Genomic DNA, 14,965 nt, shown 5'->3' with positions numbered 1-14,965 from the left:
TACAAGTTACAGCCCACCATCAAAGGAAGCCAGGGCAGGAACCTGGAGGCAGGAGCTGAAGCAGAGGCCATGGAGGGGAGCTGCTTACTGGCTTGCTCACCCTGGCTTGCCCAGTCTGCTTTCTTATACACCCCAGGACCATCTGCCCAGGGGTGACACCATCCACAATGGGCCTGGCCCTTCCATAGCAACAATCAAGAAAATGCCCGGCAGATATGCACACAGGCCCATCTGATGAAGGCAGTTCCTCAGGTGAGGCGCTCTCCTTCCAGGCGACCTAATTTGTGTCAAGTTGACAAAGACTAACCAGAACACCTGCCCTAAATGTGGGCAGCACTAGTTGGGGGGCTGGACCCTGATCTGAATGTAAAGGAGGGAGGAACGGGGCCAAGCATCGGTTGCTCTTAGCTTCTTGGCCCTGGATGTAGTGTGAGCAGCTGCCCGGAGCTCCTGCCCCTGTGGTTTCCCTGCAGTGATGGCATATAGCCTGGAGCTAGGAGTCAAAACAAACCCTTTCTCCCCTAATTTATTTGTTTACTTATTTAGTTTTGAGGCGGAGTCTCTCTACATAGCCCCAGAACTCACTATCTAGGCCAGGCTGGCCTTGAACTCACAGAGAGCCACCTGCCTCTGCCTCCTGAGGATTTAATCCCTGAGGATTAAAGCATATGCCACCACACTGGTCTAATTAATTATTTTAAAGAGTTATTTTGGAGAGACAGCCAGTGGTTAAGAGCACTTGCTGTTCCTGCCGAGGACCCAGGTTCAGTTCCCTGTACCCATAAGGCAGCTCACAACTGTCCACAACCCCAGTTCTAGGGATCTGCTGGCCTCTGCAGGCACCAAGCACACAGGTGGTGCACAGACATGCATTCAAGCAAAATACTTATACCCATAAAGTAAAATAAGTAAATTTAAAAATATATTTATTTATTCTGCTCTCTTGAGACAGGGTTCCTCTGTTGTAGCCTTGGCTGTTCTGGAACTCACTCTGTAGCCCAGGCTGGCCTCGAACTCACAGAAATCCTCCTGCCTCTGCCTCCTGATTTGAGTGTTGGGATTAAAGGGGTGTGCTGCTGTTTTAACATAAAAACACACACTGATTCCATCAGTTCTGTTCCTCTGGAGCACCCTGCCTAATACAGATCCCCAGCATCCATGCTAGAAGCTGGGGATAATGGCACCTGCCTGTGATCCCAGTGCTGGAGGTCCAGACAGGAGAACCCCTGGGTCTTGCTGGTCAGCCAGTTTATCCAAATCGGTGAACTCCAGGCACAGTGAGGGAACCTATCACAAAAATAAGGTGGAGAGTAATTGAGGAAGACACACATTGCCAACCTTTGGCCTCCACAAATATGTGCAATGCACATGTGCCCTCACCCATACACATATATGCACAACACACTCAAATATATACATACACAAGCGCGCGCGTGCACACACACACACACACACACACACACACACACACACACACACGCACACACACAGTTTTTCCCCCCACAACCAAAAGGATTAGCTGGGTTATAGAGATGGTAGGTCAGTGGCCAAGAGCACTTGCTGCTCTTGCAGTGAACCAGGGTTTGATTTCCAGTATCAGCGTGGCAGTTCACAGCCATCTGTACCTTTAGTTGCAGAGGATCTGGCACCCTCTTCTGGCCTCCATAGGCACCAGGCACAGAGGCAGTGCTCAGACATACATGCAAGCAAAATAATCAGACACATCAAAATGAATGAATTTTAAGAAAAGAGTGTTAAAGTAAAATAAAGCATTTGAGATATCTGAACAGGAAACCGGGCTCTAGGATCCCCATATGTTAAAAGGTGGGGCATGTGTTGTGGGATGTTCTGTATGGCAAATGTGTTGTTAATTAGTTAATAAATAAAACACTGATTGGCCATTGGCTAGGCAGAAAGTGTAGGCGGGACAAGGAAGAGAATAAAGCTGGGAAGTGGAAGGCTGAGTCAGAGAGACACTGCCAGCCGCCGCCACGATGAGAAACAGCATGTGAAGATGCCGGTAAGCCACGAGCCATGTGGCAAGGTATAGATTAATGGAAATGGATTAATTTAAGCTGTAAGAACAGTTAGCAAGAAGCCTGCCATGGCCATACAGTTTGTAACCAATATAAGTCTCTATGTTTACTTGGTCGGGTCTGAGTGGCTGTGAGACTGGTGGGTGAGAGAGATTTGTCCTGACTGTGGGCCAGACAAAAAAACTCTAGCTACAGGCATGTTGGAGGTGGACCCATGAACTCGAAGTGTCTGTCTGTGTCAGGGGAAGTGACTTGGTGTGAAGAGGAGGAAGCACACCTGTGTGTCGATTATTCCCAGAGCAACAGTTACTGAAATAAGGAACAGGATGGACATGGCTGGAAAGGAGAGCTCTGCAGCTCTTTGCCTTCCTGGTGAAATCCTTCGCAGGCCCAGGGATGTTTACCAGTACCACACTCAGCAGGTAACCAGGTACCTGGGAACACAGAAGGGGCTGTGGATGGGTGTGACACCTAAGGACCAGACTAACAGGGTAGGCGCAGGCTCTGATCTTAGAGGAATTGCTTTTTCCTAATCTCAATTCTTCCCTGTCCTCCCCTCTCTCCTCCCTATCCTCCCCTCCCCTCCCCTGTCCTCCCCTCTCTCCTCCCTGTCCTCCCCTCCCCTTCCCTGTCCTCCCCTTCCCTGTCCTCCCTCCCCTTCCCTGTCCTCCCTCCCCTTCCCTGTCCTCCCTCCCCTTCCCTGTCCTCCCTCCCCTTCCCTGTCCTCCCTCCCCTTCCCTGTCCTCCCTCCCCTTCCCTGTCCTCCCCTCCCCTTCCCTGTCCTCTCCTCCCCTTCCCTGTCCTCGCCTTCCTTCTCCTCCCCTTCCCTGTCCTCCCTCCCCTTCCCTGTCCTCCCCTTCCTTCTCCTCCCCTTCCTTCTCCTCCCCTTCCCTGTCCTCCCTCCCCTTCCCTGTCCTCCCTCCCCTTCCCTGTCCTCCCCTTCCTTCTCCTCCCCTTCCCTGTCCTCCCCTCCCCTTCCCTGTCCTCCCCTTCCCTGTCCTCCCTCCCTTTCCCTGTCCTCCCTCCCCTTCCCTGTCCTCCCCTTCCTTCTCCTCCCCTTCCCTGTCCTCCCCTTCCTTCTCCTCCCCTTCCCTGTCCTCCCCTCCCCTTCCCTGTCCTCCCCTTCCCTTCCCCGTCCTCCCCTCCCCTTCCCTGTCCTCCCTTCTCTCCTCCCTGTCCTCCCCTCCCCTTCCCTGTCCTCCCCTCCCCTTCCCTGTCCTCCCCTCCCCTTCCCTGTCCTCCCTTCCCCTTCCCTGTCCTCCCCTTCCCTGTCCTCCCCTTCCCTGTCCCCCTTCCTCTCCCTCCCCTCCCCTTTCTTGGGGAGTATTGTGTGACTTTTCCTGGGAAAGACAATAACAGATGTCTGTTCATCCGAGACAGGACATCAGTGACAGACCAAAGGACAGATTCAGTCCCAGTGGAGTTTAGTGAACTAGTGACTGTTGGGATTACATATTAGAACATGGGTCACTCAAGGCAGGTGCATCACCAGAGTACCCTAGATGGGGGTGACTCAGCTCACAGGAGGCTGCCAGCTGTGTATTTCCTCAGCAGTTGTCAACTAACTGCCTTTATGACCCGCGGGAGGGGCTTTATGGATCTAATCTCGCAACTCTCTGAGCCCTCCCCACCCCACCCACCCCACCCACCCCACCCACCCCGTGTGTGTGTGCGTGTGTGTGTGTGTGTGTGTGTGTGTGTGTGTGTGTGTGTGTGTGTGTACGTGTACGTGCGCACATGCTCGCAGGTTCATGTTGAGTCCAGAAGTCAGCCTCAGGTGTCATTTCTGTCTTAACTGCTGAGCTGTCTCTCCAGCTCTCCACCTTGGTTAGTTAGTTAGTTAGTTAGTTAGTTAGTTAGTTAGTTAGTTAGCTAGTTAGTTTGTTTTGAGACAGAATCTCTCAGTGAAGCCTGGGGCTTTCTGGTGAGGCTGGCCAGAAAGCTCCAGTATTCTGCCTCTGCCTCCTCAGCACTAAGACTACAAGTGTGTGCCATCATGCCTGGCTTTTTTATACACCTGCTGGCACTCAAACTCAGTCTTCAAGCCTGTACAAGCACCTTACTGACTGAGCTGTTTCCCCAGCTCTCTGAGTTTCCTAGTTTCCTTGGCTACTTATAACCCTCCCTCCTCTCTCTAGGAGGGAAGGTTTCAATTCAGAGGAAATAGCTGTACAGCAGTGGTGGTGGTGGGTGAACCCAGGGCCCCACAAAGCTAGGCAAATGCTCTACTAGGCTGTATCCTCTGTCCCCCTTTTCATTTTTATTAAGATAGGGTCTCATTCCATCTCTCAGGCTGGCCTTCAACTTGTAATGCTCCTGCCTCAACCTCTCAAACAGCAAGGATCATGGACTTGTGCTAACATGCTCAACTCCAACACAATTTCTAGAAAAAATTCTTAAGCTTTTATGTGCCTTTTATTCTCAAAAGTGGATGTGAATCATGAAACTTCAGTCTCTTTTGCAAAGATAAGAGTTTAGCACATGGTTGAGGAACATATTTACTATCTTGGGCTATCATGTGGCTGACGAACATACTTACTGTCTTGCAGGATTCCACCAAGATTTCTGTATATCCTCAGGTAAATGCAGCTGGGGGAAGAGATTTGCACTTTTTCATTCTCTTCTAAATCGGTCCTTCCTTCATTCTTCCCCTCCCCATTCTCCTCTCTAATGTTCTCAGGGTCTCATGTAGTCCAGGTTGGCCTCTGTCTTAGTTACTATTCTATTGCTGTGAAGAGACCATGACCAAGGCAGCTCTAAAACAGAAAGTATCTCAGTCAGAGTTCCTACTGCTGCCATGAAACACCAGGACCAAAAGGAATTTGGGGAGGAAAGGGTTTATTTGACTTACACTTCTATATCACTGTTTATCACTGAAGGAAGTCAGGACAGGAATTCAAACAGGGCAGGAACCTAGAAGCAGGAGCTGGTGCAGAAGCCATAGAGGGGTGATGCTTACTGGGTTGCTCCCCATGGCTTGCTCAGCCTGCTTTCTTATAGAACTCAGGACCACCGTCTCAGGGATGGCACTACCCACAGTGGGCTGGGACCTCCCCCATGAATCACTAATTATGAAAATGCCCGCCAGACAGTGGTGGCGCATGCCTTTAATCCCAGCACTTGGGAGCCAGAGGCAGGTGGATCTCTGTGAGTTCAAGGCCAGCCTGGTCTACAGAGTGAGTTCCAGGACAGGATCCAAAGCTACACAGAGAAACCCTGTCTCAAAAACCAAAACAAACCAAAACAAAAAAAAACAAAAAAAAAAAAAAAAAAAAAAAAAAAAAGAGAAAAGAAAACGCCCTACAGGCCTGCCTACAGTCTGATGTTATGGAGGCATTTTCTCAATTGAGATTCTCTCCTCTGATGGCTCTAGCTTGTTTCAAGTTGACATAAAACTAGCTGGTGTAGAAAACATTTAACTGGGGCTTACTTACTGTTTCAGAGGATTCATACACAGTCATCATGGTGGCAGGCAGGCATGGTGATGGAATAGCAGCTGAGAGCTTTACATCTGGATCCACAGACAGCAGGCAGAGAGAGAGAGAGAGAGAGGAGAGAGAGAGAGATTGGCTGCTGGGCTGGTGTGGACTATTGAAGCCTCAAAGCCACCCCCAGTGACACACCTCATCTAATAAGGCCCCACTTTCTAATTCTTCTCAAATAGATCCACCAACTGGGGACCAAACATTCAAATATATGAGCCTGTGGGGACCATTGTCATTCACTGCCAGAGCATCAAACTCACTATTGTAGCCTACAATGACTCTGAGTGATGATTCACCTGTCTACCTCCTGAGTACTAACTAGAGTTACAGGTGTGTGCTCTCCACCACACCTGGTTTATGCTCTGCTGGGGATCAAACACAGAGCTTCATGCATGCTAGGCAGGCATTCTACCAATTGAGCTGTATCCTAAGCCCTTGTTTTCTTTTTCTTTTAAAATTTAAATACATTGGTGAAGAGATAGCACACAGGATGGAAATGGATGTAGAAATTTTAATATTGGATAAGACAGAATCCAAGACTAGTGTTCTTAAGCCTGAAGCATAAGGTTATTTACACTGATTAAAGTCACCCTACAGCTGGCGATGTAATTACTGTGCATGATTTCTATTTCAATAGGGCATTTGGGATGTTTGGAAGGCTAGTGAGCCTTTCCAGGGGTAATGCCTATAAATGATGCTTTTTGTCCTGTCCCAAATAAACACACAAAAATTTATATAAATTACAAAATGCTCAGCCAATAGCTCAGGCTTGTTATTAGCAAACTCTTACATTTAAATTAACCCATATTTCTATTTATGCTCTGCCACGTGGTGGTACCTTTATCAACATGGCATGTTCATCTCTTGCTCCCTCTGCATCTGGCTGGTGACTCCTGACTCCGTCCTTCTCCTTCCCATCATCTTTAGTTTGGTCACCCTGCCTATACTTCCTGCCTGACTATTGGCCAATCAGTATTTTATTAAACCCATTCAAGTGACAAATCTTCACAGTGTGCAAGAGGGTTATTCCATAACAGTTCCCTCTTTTTGTCTTATTAAAAAGGTTTTAACTTCACCATAGTAAGATTATATACAACAAAACAAATATATATTATTAAGTAAGAATTACAGTAACACTATCTAATTGAGGCCCTTGTTGGGTGGCAGATGATGTGTAAATCTAATCTTATCAATAAAAAATCAGGGTCAAATATTGGGGCAAGAACCTGAGAGATCAGAGAACCGGGAGCAGCCGCCAGTAGCTTCCTACCTCTTCCGTTCCTCTGTCCCAAAGAGGCCAGATCCTCTCTCCGCTTCACTTTATCGTTTTCTGTCTCCTCTCTGTTCAGACCTCCAGACCTCTGGTTAACTAGTGGCTAGCTCCACCCTCTGACTCTGAGCTTTATTTGCCAGAACACAAACAAAATATCACACAACAAATGCCTTCTTGGAAGGAGTTGCTTAGAGACTGAGTGGAGGGTAGCCAATGGATTAGAAACTTTTGGAGAAGACAAATACCACAGGAATCTAAAAAGGTGTCTTTATGCCTCCTGCTCCAGGTCAATGCTGGCAGGCCCTTCTGCCTGCACAATTTCTGAGAGGTTCCCTGGAGCCAAAGAACCAGTATGGCTGCCCTCTGGTGGACAGTGATGGACACAAAGACGCCTGCTCTATGTGGTCACATAGCAGGGACTTTTTTTTTTTTTTTTTTTAATAGCTTTTCCTGGTGACTTCTGGGCCCTGGTTGGAACATGAATGGCTGATGGAGCAGAGTGAGGCTTGATACTTTTTTTTTTTTAAAGATTTATTTATTTATTATATACACAGAAGAGGGCGCCAGATCTCATTACAGATGGTTGTGAGCCACCATGTGGGTGCTGGGAATTGAACTCAGGACCTCTGGAAGAGCAGTCGGTGCTCTTAACCTCTGAGCCATCTCTCCATCCTGGCTTGATACTTTCTAATAGACCCTGAGATTCAGCTCAGGTCCATCTGTTCCCTCCCGTCTCCTGGGGTCCTTGGACACTGCAATACAGAACAGAGGGTGGAATTCCCTGGCTTTGTCCCTGTGGGGCTTGATCACATCCTTTACCCCAGAGTCTCAGTTCCAGTGCTGTGGGGGTGTGATCAGAACAGCTCCTGAGGAGCCTGGGGGTGCATCCTGTGGTTGGTGCGGCGGCAGCCACACTGTGCACTGGTCCTGCATCAACAAGATGAGGGTTTCGGATGCTGTGATTCCCGGATCAGGAGGGGGACCAGAGGACCCCAGAGCATGCAGCACACAGAGAGGCCAAGGTCTCTGTGCCCAGGAACAGTGCAGGTGTTATGCCTCTTTCAAGGCTTCAGGGCAGGTGTGGAGCCTGAGCCCCACCCAGGGCGAGCCCAGAAACCACACCAGAGCTGCCGTCAGTCCCCTTCCTTCTTCCTGGAGTGTCGGGGAGACTTCTGGCCCCCAGCAGTATCATGGAGCTGGCCCTGTCTGCAATCCTATTTGCCCTCTTTCCTGGAGCCCTGCTGGGGAGTGAGAACCTCACAGCAGACTCCTACAGCTTGTCTCCTATGACAGACAGTAGCATTAACCTGGATTCAGGTAAGGTGGGTGGGTGGGGAACAGTAGCTTCAGGAAGCTACGTGGAATGTGGATTTTGTTGCCAGGGCGTTTGTTACTGTTTTTATTTTATTTTTTATTTTTGTTCTGTTTCTTTTAGTTTTGAGACCAGGCCTCATTGTAGCCTAGACTAGCCTCCACTTTATTATATAGTCAAAGCTGGCCTTCTGATCTTGATCCTCCTACCTCAGCCTTCAAGTCCTGGGGATACAGGAAGGAGCCAGCAGGAGCATAGGTTTAGAGGCAGACCCAGAGAGCTGTCTGATCCTGGCTCCTCAGGGCCTTATATGAGGCAGGTACTGTTAGGAGCCAGGCACGGGGGGGGGGTGGGGGGGGGGGGGGGGGGGGGGGGGGGGCCATCCTCTGGTGCACACTGGTCAAGTTCCCAGGGGCTGTGACAAGCCAGGTTTGAGAGTACACGGGAGGGCGGAGTAGCCCTGTGTCACAAAATTCTGATTTCTTGCAGTGTGTGGACGTCCCAGGGCTTCAGGCCGCATCGTGTCGGGGCAGGATGCCCAGCCGGGCCAGTGGCCTTGGCAGGTCAGCGTGAGGGAGTATGGGGAGCACGTGTGTGGGGGCTCCCTGATCGCTGAGAACTGGGTGTTGACTGCGGCCCACTGCTTCAGCCAGTGAGTGTCTCCCTAAGGGTCACATGGGCTGGTGCCGGCTGGACTTCCCTACGCTTCATTTCTCCATTTGAACCTTAGCCTCTGCCTACTATGACAGGAGACAAGGCAGGGCCGTGTCTCTCTAGTATCGAAATTACCTGTCCAGGTTGTCTGCCTGTCTCTGGGCTGGCCCTGGTGGCTCAGCCACATAGTCTTACTCCCAAGAATCAACTCTCAGGTGGAGGGATGGCTCAGAGGGTAGGAGGGCTTGCTGTACAAGCCTGAGGATCTGAGTTCAATGTTCCTGCCCAAATTTGTGTAAAAAGCTAGGGATGGCCTGTACTGGGAGTGTACCAGGAAACAGGAGGATCTCTGGGGGTTGCTGACTTCCAGTGTAGCTCTCGGTTCTGTGAGAAACCTTGCCTCAAAGTCAAGAGTAATAGAGATAGAGCAGGGCCTCTGATATCATTCTCTGCTTTCTGTACATGCACAGAAGCATGCACATCCACCAACACACACACAACACACCGACACACACACCAACACACATATACCAACAAACATACACACCTCAACACACACACATATACCAACACACACACACACACACACCAACACACATATACCAACACACACACACACATATACCAACACACATACACACACACATATACCAACACATACACACACCCAACACACTCCTAACACAAACATACACACACACCAACACACATATACCAACACATATACACACACACACAAAAAAAACAAAAAACAAACAAACAAAAAACCCAGAATCAACAGTTCCTGAAAAACAGCCCTTGAGAACCCAAGGTCTTTGTGTTTGTATGTGTGCATGTGTGAAGTATGTGGGGGCACAGACATGCCACGGTGAGAGTGTAAGGGTCAGAGGACCTCAGGGTCAGTCCTTGACTTTCACCTTGCCTTTTGAGATGGGGTTTTGTCCACTGTGCCAACATCTGGCTAGTTGGCCAGCGAGCTTCTACTCTCCTGATTTCACCTCCCACCCATTCTAGGGACACGCTGGGATTGTGGATGTGTACTCTCCTGGGCCTGCCGTTTATATGGGTTGTGGGATCCAAACTCAAGTCTTTATGCTTGTACCACAAGTGTCCTTACACACTGACCCATCTTCCCAGCACCAGCCTTTGGATGAGTGACTTGACTTTGCTAGTTGTGTTCCAGACCTGTAAGATGGAGGAAATGATGGTAGACTTATGGGTTACAACGATCATTAATGGTGGCCATTAAAAGGGGTGCTTGACACTGCTTCCATGTGCTTAGCTCCTGGAAAAGCCCAGCTTATTATTTATAAAATAGCAATAGTAGAGCCTCTGCATACAGATTGTCTTTCATTTTCACCCTTTACTTTCCCCTTCTTCCCAGGGAGCAGCCCCTGTCTGCCTACACAGTACTGCTGGGTACTATCTCCTCTTACCCTGGGCCCAATGAGCCCAGGGAGCTGAAAGAAGTGGCCCAGTGTATCAAGTACCCAAGCTATTCAGCAAATGAACACAGTAGTGGAGACATTGCCCTGGTGCAGCTGGCTTCATCCATCTCCTTCAGTGACTACATCCTTCCAGTCTGCCTCCCGAAACCTGGAGATCCCCTGGACCCCGGCACCTCGTGTTGGGTCACTGGCTGGGGACGCATTGCCACAAATCAACGTAAGGATGTTTGGAGCTGGTGGCAGGATAGGGGGAGGGCAGAAATGTGTGTTCAGCCAGGGTCACCTTCCCTTGGGCCAGTCCCCACCCTCAGACAGGACCCATATGGAGTCTATGCAAAGGATGTTCACCACAGAGAGTGCCCTGAAACTTTGCCACAACAGTCCATCACCAGCTGGCTGCTGCCAGCCCACAGATGTCCTCCTGAAGTCTAATAACCAGAAGGATAGTGTTACAGCTATTAATGGGCTGAGGGATGCTGATCCAGCCTGCATTACAACTTTCCTGTTACCTTTGCTGCCAAGGCCCTTGTGGACAGTGCTTGCCAGGGGCTTAGCTTTGCCTGCACTACCTGATGAGGTCCTAGTTCTTCTTCCTGTCAGTGAGCTCTCAAGAGTGCTGACCTGGTGGGGTTAATGCCAGAGGTCCACACGTGCTGCTTTCGAAGGCACCTTCATTTCTGTCATCAGCATGGTCCTCATCACTGTCATATTTGTGATCTCATCTTGTTTTAGTGTCCTGAGGCTGATGGTGAATCAGACAGGTGTTCACTCTCAGTTCAGGAGACCAGAAACCCAAAATGGAGGTATTATCTGGGCCTCAACCCTTTCAGGGCTCTGGGGAGGACCCCTCTTTGGCTCTCAACCTCTGCCAGCGCTGGGCAATCTTTGGTTCTTGGCTGTATCACTCCAGTCTTGGCCTTGGGGTTCACACAGACCTCCACTGCATGTGTCTCCCCAGGTCTCTTCTCTGTTAAGAGCCTCTCATCCTGATCTACTGTGACCCCATCTTAGCCAGTCACATCTGCAAGTCTCCTTCTTGATGCTAAGGTTACATTCTGAAGTTTTGGATAGACATGAATTTGGGGCCATATTATTTAAGCCACTTGGCCCCTAAGTCACCTTTTGACTTGATATTTGAAATGTGAGAAGAGTAGGGACATGTGGTGGATGTGATTTGACCATAGGCCAGTGTCCTGAAGCCAGGTGTAGGCTCTTTATCCTGTACCCTCACCCCATGTGCATCCCATTCCATTGCCCTGACCCTGGAAGAGAAACTGAGACCCACAGAGCCATCACACATCTGTGTGTGCCCAGCAGGGAGAGGAAGAGCAAAGATCGCCCCAGTTTGTGACTGAGGATACCGCCTTTGCAAAGCTTTCAGGAGTTCATGTGGGGAAACAAAACCCTGCTCAAAGAAGCAGAAGAAATGACCTTGGCCACAAGGTTCAGTTAAACACAGGAGCTGGGAGGAGATGGAGTGTCCCCTCCCGCTAACTCTGCTCTCTCCCAACTCTAGCACTCCCACCACCGTTTACCCTGCAGGAGCTGCAGGTGCCTCTTATTGATGCCCAAACCTGCAATGCCTACTACCAGGAGAACTCCGTTTCCAGCACGAAGCTTGTCATCTTCGAAGACATGCTGTGTGCTGGCTTTGAGGAAGGCGGGAAGGATGCCTGTAATGTGAGTGAGTCCCAGACAGTGCCCCCTCACCAATAACCCCAGTGGGCAGGCTGTTTCTCTGCCTATCACACTGAGAACCTTCCAGCAGAGCTCGGCATCTTTGAAACAACAGTACCACCACCATCACCAGCACACACACACACACACACACACACACACACACACACACACACACACAGAGACACCTCAAAGAAATCCCAGATGCTATCTCCCTTTCAAATATATAAATATTATCAGAGGGCTGAGAAGATGGTCCATTGTTGCATCACAAGCACAAAGAACTGAATTTGAACCCTAAGTACCCATGTATTAAAAGAAAAAGATAAAAAGCCGGGTGTGATAGCATAGGTCTATAATCCCAACACCAGGGGCAGAGTGGGGCTCAGAGACAGGCTGGTTCCAGGGGCTTGCTGGCCAGCCTGTCTAATCAAAATGCATGTTCCTAAGTTCAGTCAGAGACCCTGTCTCAAAAAGTAAGGTGGAGAGTGATAAAGGGCACCCAGTGTTGACCTCTGGCCTCTACATGCACACACAGGAGGGTACACACCTCTCCCCGACATGCCTCACTTCTGTCAAATAAAATAAATATGATCAGAGTGCTGGGGGTGTGGGTCAGTGGTAGAGTGTTTACCAAATGTTTGAAAGGCCTTGGGCTCCACCCTCAGTAGAGAAGAGGGGCAGAGAGAGGGGGAGGGAGGGAAGAAGGGATGGAGGGGGAAAGAGAGAGAGAGAGAGACAGACAGACAGACAGATACTGAATTAACACTAAGAGCGTTTGACTGCATTTTCACGAGGAGGAGCAGGCCACGCTCAAGCTGGCTTGGGTTTACCCTTTCTCCTTCTCTCTTCTACACACCCTGACTGCCTAATACCTCTTGATTGTTACTTCAAGGAGAGTTGCAGAGAAAAACGAAACAAACTGGGAAGTAGCATTGTCGGGGCTCTGAAATGGCCCCGCTCTGAGCACACAGCTGTGGCAGAAGTTCAGAGACAGGTTGTTATCCCACCACCGGGGGTCCCGCTCCCTTCAGTTCTCAGCTCACCCCTCTGCAACCTTCTAGAAACTTCCAGTTCACTGATTCTGTCTGCTACGATGAAGAGTCAGTCAGGTGGGGCTGGGTTGGAGAGCTTCATTTTCCTACCAGTATAATAAAGGCAGCGGACTCAAGTCATCTTAACACCTTTGGATCCCTTTTCTCCTCAGGGTGATTCCGGAGGTCCCCTGGTCTGTGACATTAATGGTGTCTGGATCCAGGCAGGGGTGGTGAGTTGGGGATCCGACTGTGCCCTTCCCAAGAGACCAGGTGTTTACACCAATGTCAGCGTCTACACTTCATGGATCGCAAACACAATGTGGAACTCGGCCCTGGAAACAAGAAGTTTCTCTCTGAGCCTTGCGGACACCTCAGTCTCTGGCCCGTTGCTGGCATCCCTGGCGAGCACCTTCCTCTTCCTGGGGCCCTAACCTGCAACCTCATTGTCCCAACCCTATATTTGGAACTTTTGCCCTCTCTCTGCTCCTAGGCTGGAGCAGCTTCTCTTAGGGACCGCTTTCTTGTGCCTTCCTTGCCTAGCTACCTGCAGACAAGCACCCCATGCATGCTCTGCTCTCCAGGGACCCTCTCACCCCCACAGAAGCCTCCTAACTCCCACATCATTAAGACCCTTGGAACCATCAGCTAAGCTCTGGTCTCCTGGCCCCCACTGGCCCTGAGCTGCCTCTCACTCCCTGGGGGGGGTCTGTGGATTTCCAGGGTCAGAGGGACAAGTCTTTCTTGTCTCTCACTCCAGGCTGCAGCCACCTTTCAGGGTATCCTTTGTTGGCTTCTGCGACTGGGCTGGTCTCTCTATTGTGAGTCTGTATCTGTAACAATAAAGACTGGATGCAGCGGGATGCATTTTCCCACCGCGTGGTTCCTCCTACGCCTATGAGCTTCAGTTTCCACAGGCACCCAGAGGATGCCCCCACATGCCTCCCACTTTCGCAAACGCCACCCGCATAGTGTCACCACATTCTTGGCACTCCTGTGTGCACATTGCTCTCAGCCCCATCACTCAGAAGCAAGAAGAACAAGGGTTGGAAACTCCGGCTTGTCCAGGTCCTCTTGGCTCAGCACCTTTCCTTCTAGGAATGGCAGAGCAGCCCTTCCTGAAGATTTTGAGGCCACCGGTAGGACTGGGATAATATCGGGGCCATGAGTTGCGGCATGGGGTGACCTCCAGGGTCATGGGTGGGTGTGAAGTAAATCCTAGAGGTCATTGGTAGGATTGAAGTGAATCTCAGCATTACTGGTAGGTGTGAGGCCCAATCCCTGGGCTATGGGCAGGGCTGGGTCAGGCCTGTGCCTGCCTGAGCTGGGCAGGTGAGATGCCAGCTCACGCCTCTAGGCATGAATAGTTCTGGTTTGGTGACAAGCAGGGGTTGCTTTCAACCTCTGCCCTTCCCTGTCCTGTCCCTCAAGGGAAACCTGGAAACTGCCTGGGTGTATGATACCTCAGCTGAAGGACAGAGCTCAGGCTGCAGCTCAGGCAGTGGTGGAGATATGAGAGGAGTTTTATCTAATGTTTGGGTGGGAGCCTCAGCCTGTCCCAGGATACTCCTCTGGCCCAATGGCCGTCCCAGGGTACCCATAGCCCTTGGAGTCCCAGGTCCCCTTTGCCTCAGGTCCACAAACAGAAGAACCACCACTAGCCAGCCTCATTTTCCTCCACCAGTCCCTATCTCTGGTGCTTTATACCATGGACACAGGCTCCTCCCTGAAGTCTCCTCTGGTGTGCTATGTCACTCCTTATGCCTGCTGTGACAGGAATGTCAGTCTCCAGAGCTGTCTCCTGCTGGCTGGTCAGCCCCAGAGGCATCCACAGGCCCCCTGGGCCTAGTGACAGCCTATCTACAGATGGGGACAGAGATTGCAGTGATGGTGTAGATGGGGCGGGACTGGCTGGTCCTCAGATGGTACAGCATGTCTGTCCTATACGCACAGCTAGCCCCACTGAGGTAAACAGCTCATGTCTGTTTCCAGATCGATCATTCGTTCATTCAGATATCACTATGACCATGGCATGCTTCCCATGTT

General features: G+C 50.4%; 1 protein-coding gene across 1 annotated transcript; it reads left to right on the top strand.

Annotated features, from left to right (window-relative positions):
* The first annotated feature begins 7,325 nt into the window (after window positions 1-7,325).
* Window positions 7,326-13,760, top strand: LOC128122073 (serine protease 33-like). Its single transcript, XM_052757335.1, has 5 exons — window positions 7,326-8,111; window positions 8,596-8,758; window positions 10,145-10,425; window positions 11,725-11,888; window positions 13,093-13,760. The coding sequence occupies exons 1-5, from the start codon at window positions 7,985-7,987 to the stop codon at window positions 13,351-13,353; spliced, it is 996 nt and encodes a 331-aa protein (XP_052613295.1). The 5' UTR covers window positions 7,326-7,984; the 3' UTR covers window positions 13,354-13,760.
* Window positions 13,761-14,965: the final 1,205 nt, after the last annotated feature.

The sequence above is a fragment of the Peromyscus californicus genome, unplaced genomic scaffold (assembly GCF_007827085.1).
Source record: "Peromyscus californicus insignis strain IS unplaced genomic scaffold, ASM782708v3 Scaffold_3__1_contigs__length_106647218, whole genome shotgun sequence".
In the NCBI taxonomy this organism is placed as follows: domain Eukaryota; kingdom Metazoa; phylum Chordata; class Mammalia; order Rodentia; family Cricetidae; genus Peromyscus; species Peromyscus californicus.
This window is presented reverse-complemented; position numbering and strand designations above follow the sequence as displayed.

Bases quoted from the DNA above. Each gene is read 5' to 3' on its own strand.
- LOC128122073 (XM_052757335.1), top strand. From the start codon at position 7,985: ATGGAGCTGGCCCTGTCTGCAATCCTATTTGCCCTCTTTCCTGGAGCC. The intron at 8,759-10,144 runs GTGAGTGTCTCC...CCTTCTTCCCAG, and splicing joins GCGGCCCACTGCTTCAGCCA to GGAGCAGCCCCTGTCTGCCT. The intron at 11,889-13,092 runs GTGAGTGAGTCC...TTTTCTCCTCAG, and splicing joins GCGGGAAGGATGCCTGTAAT to GGTGATTCCGGAGGTCCCCT.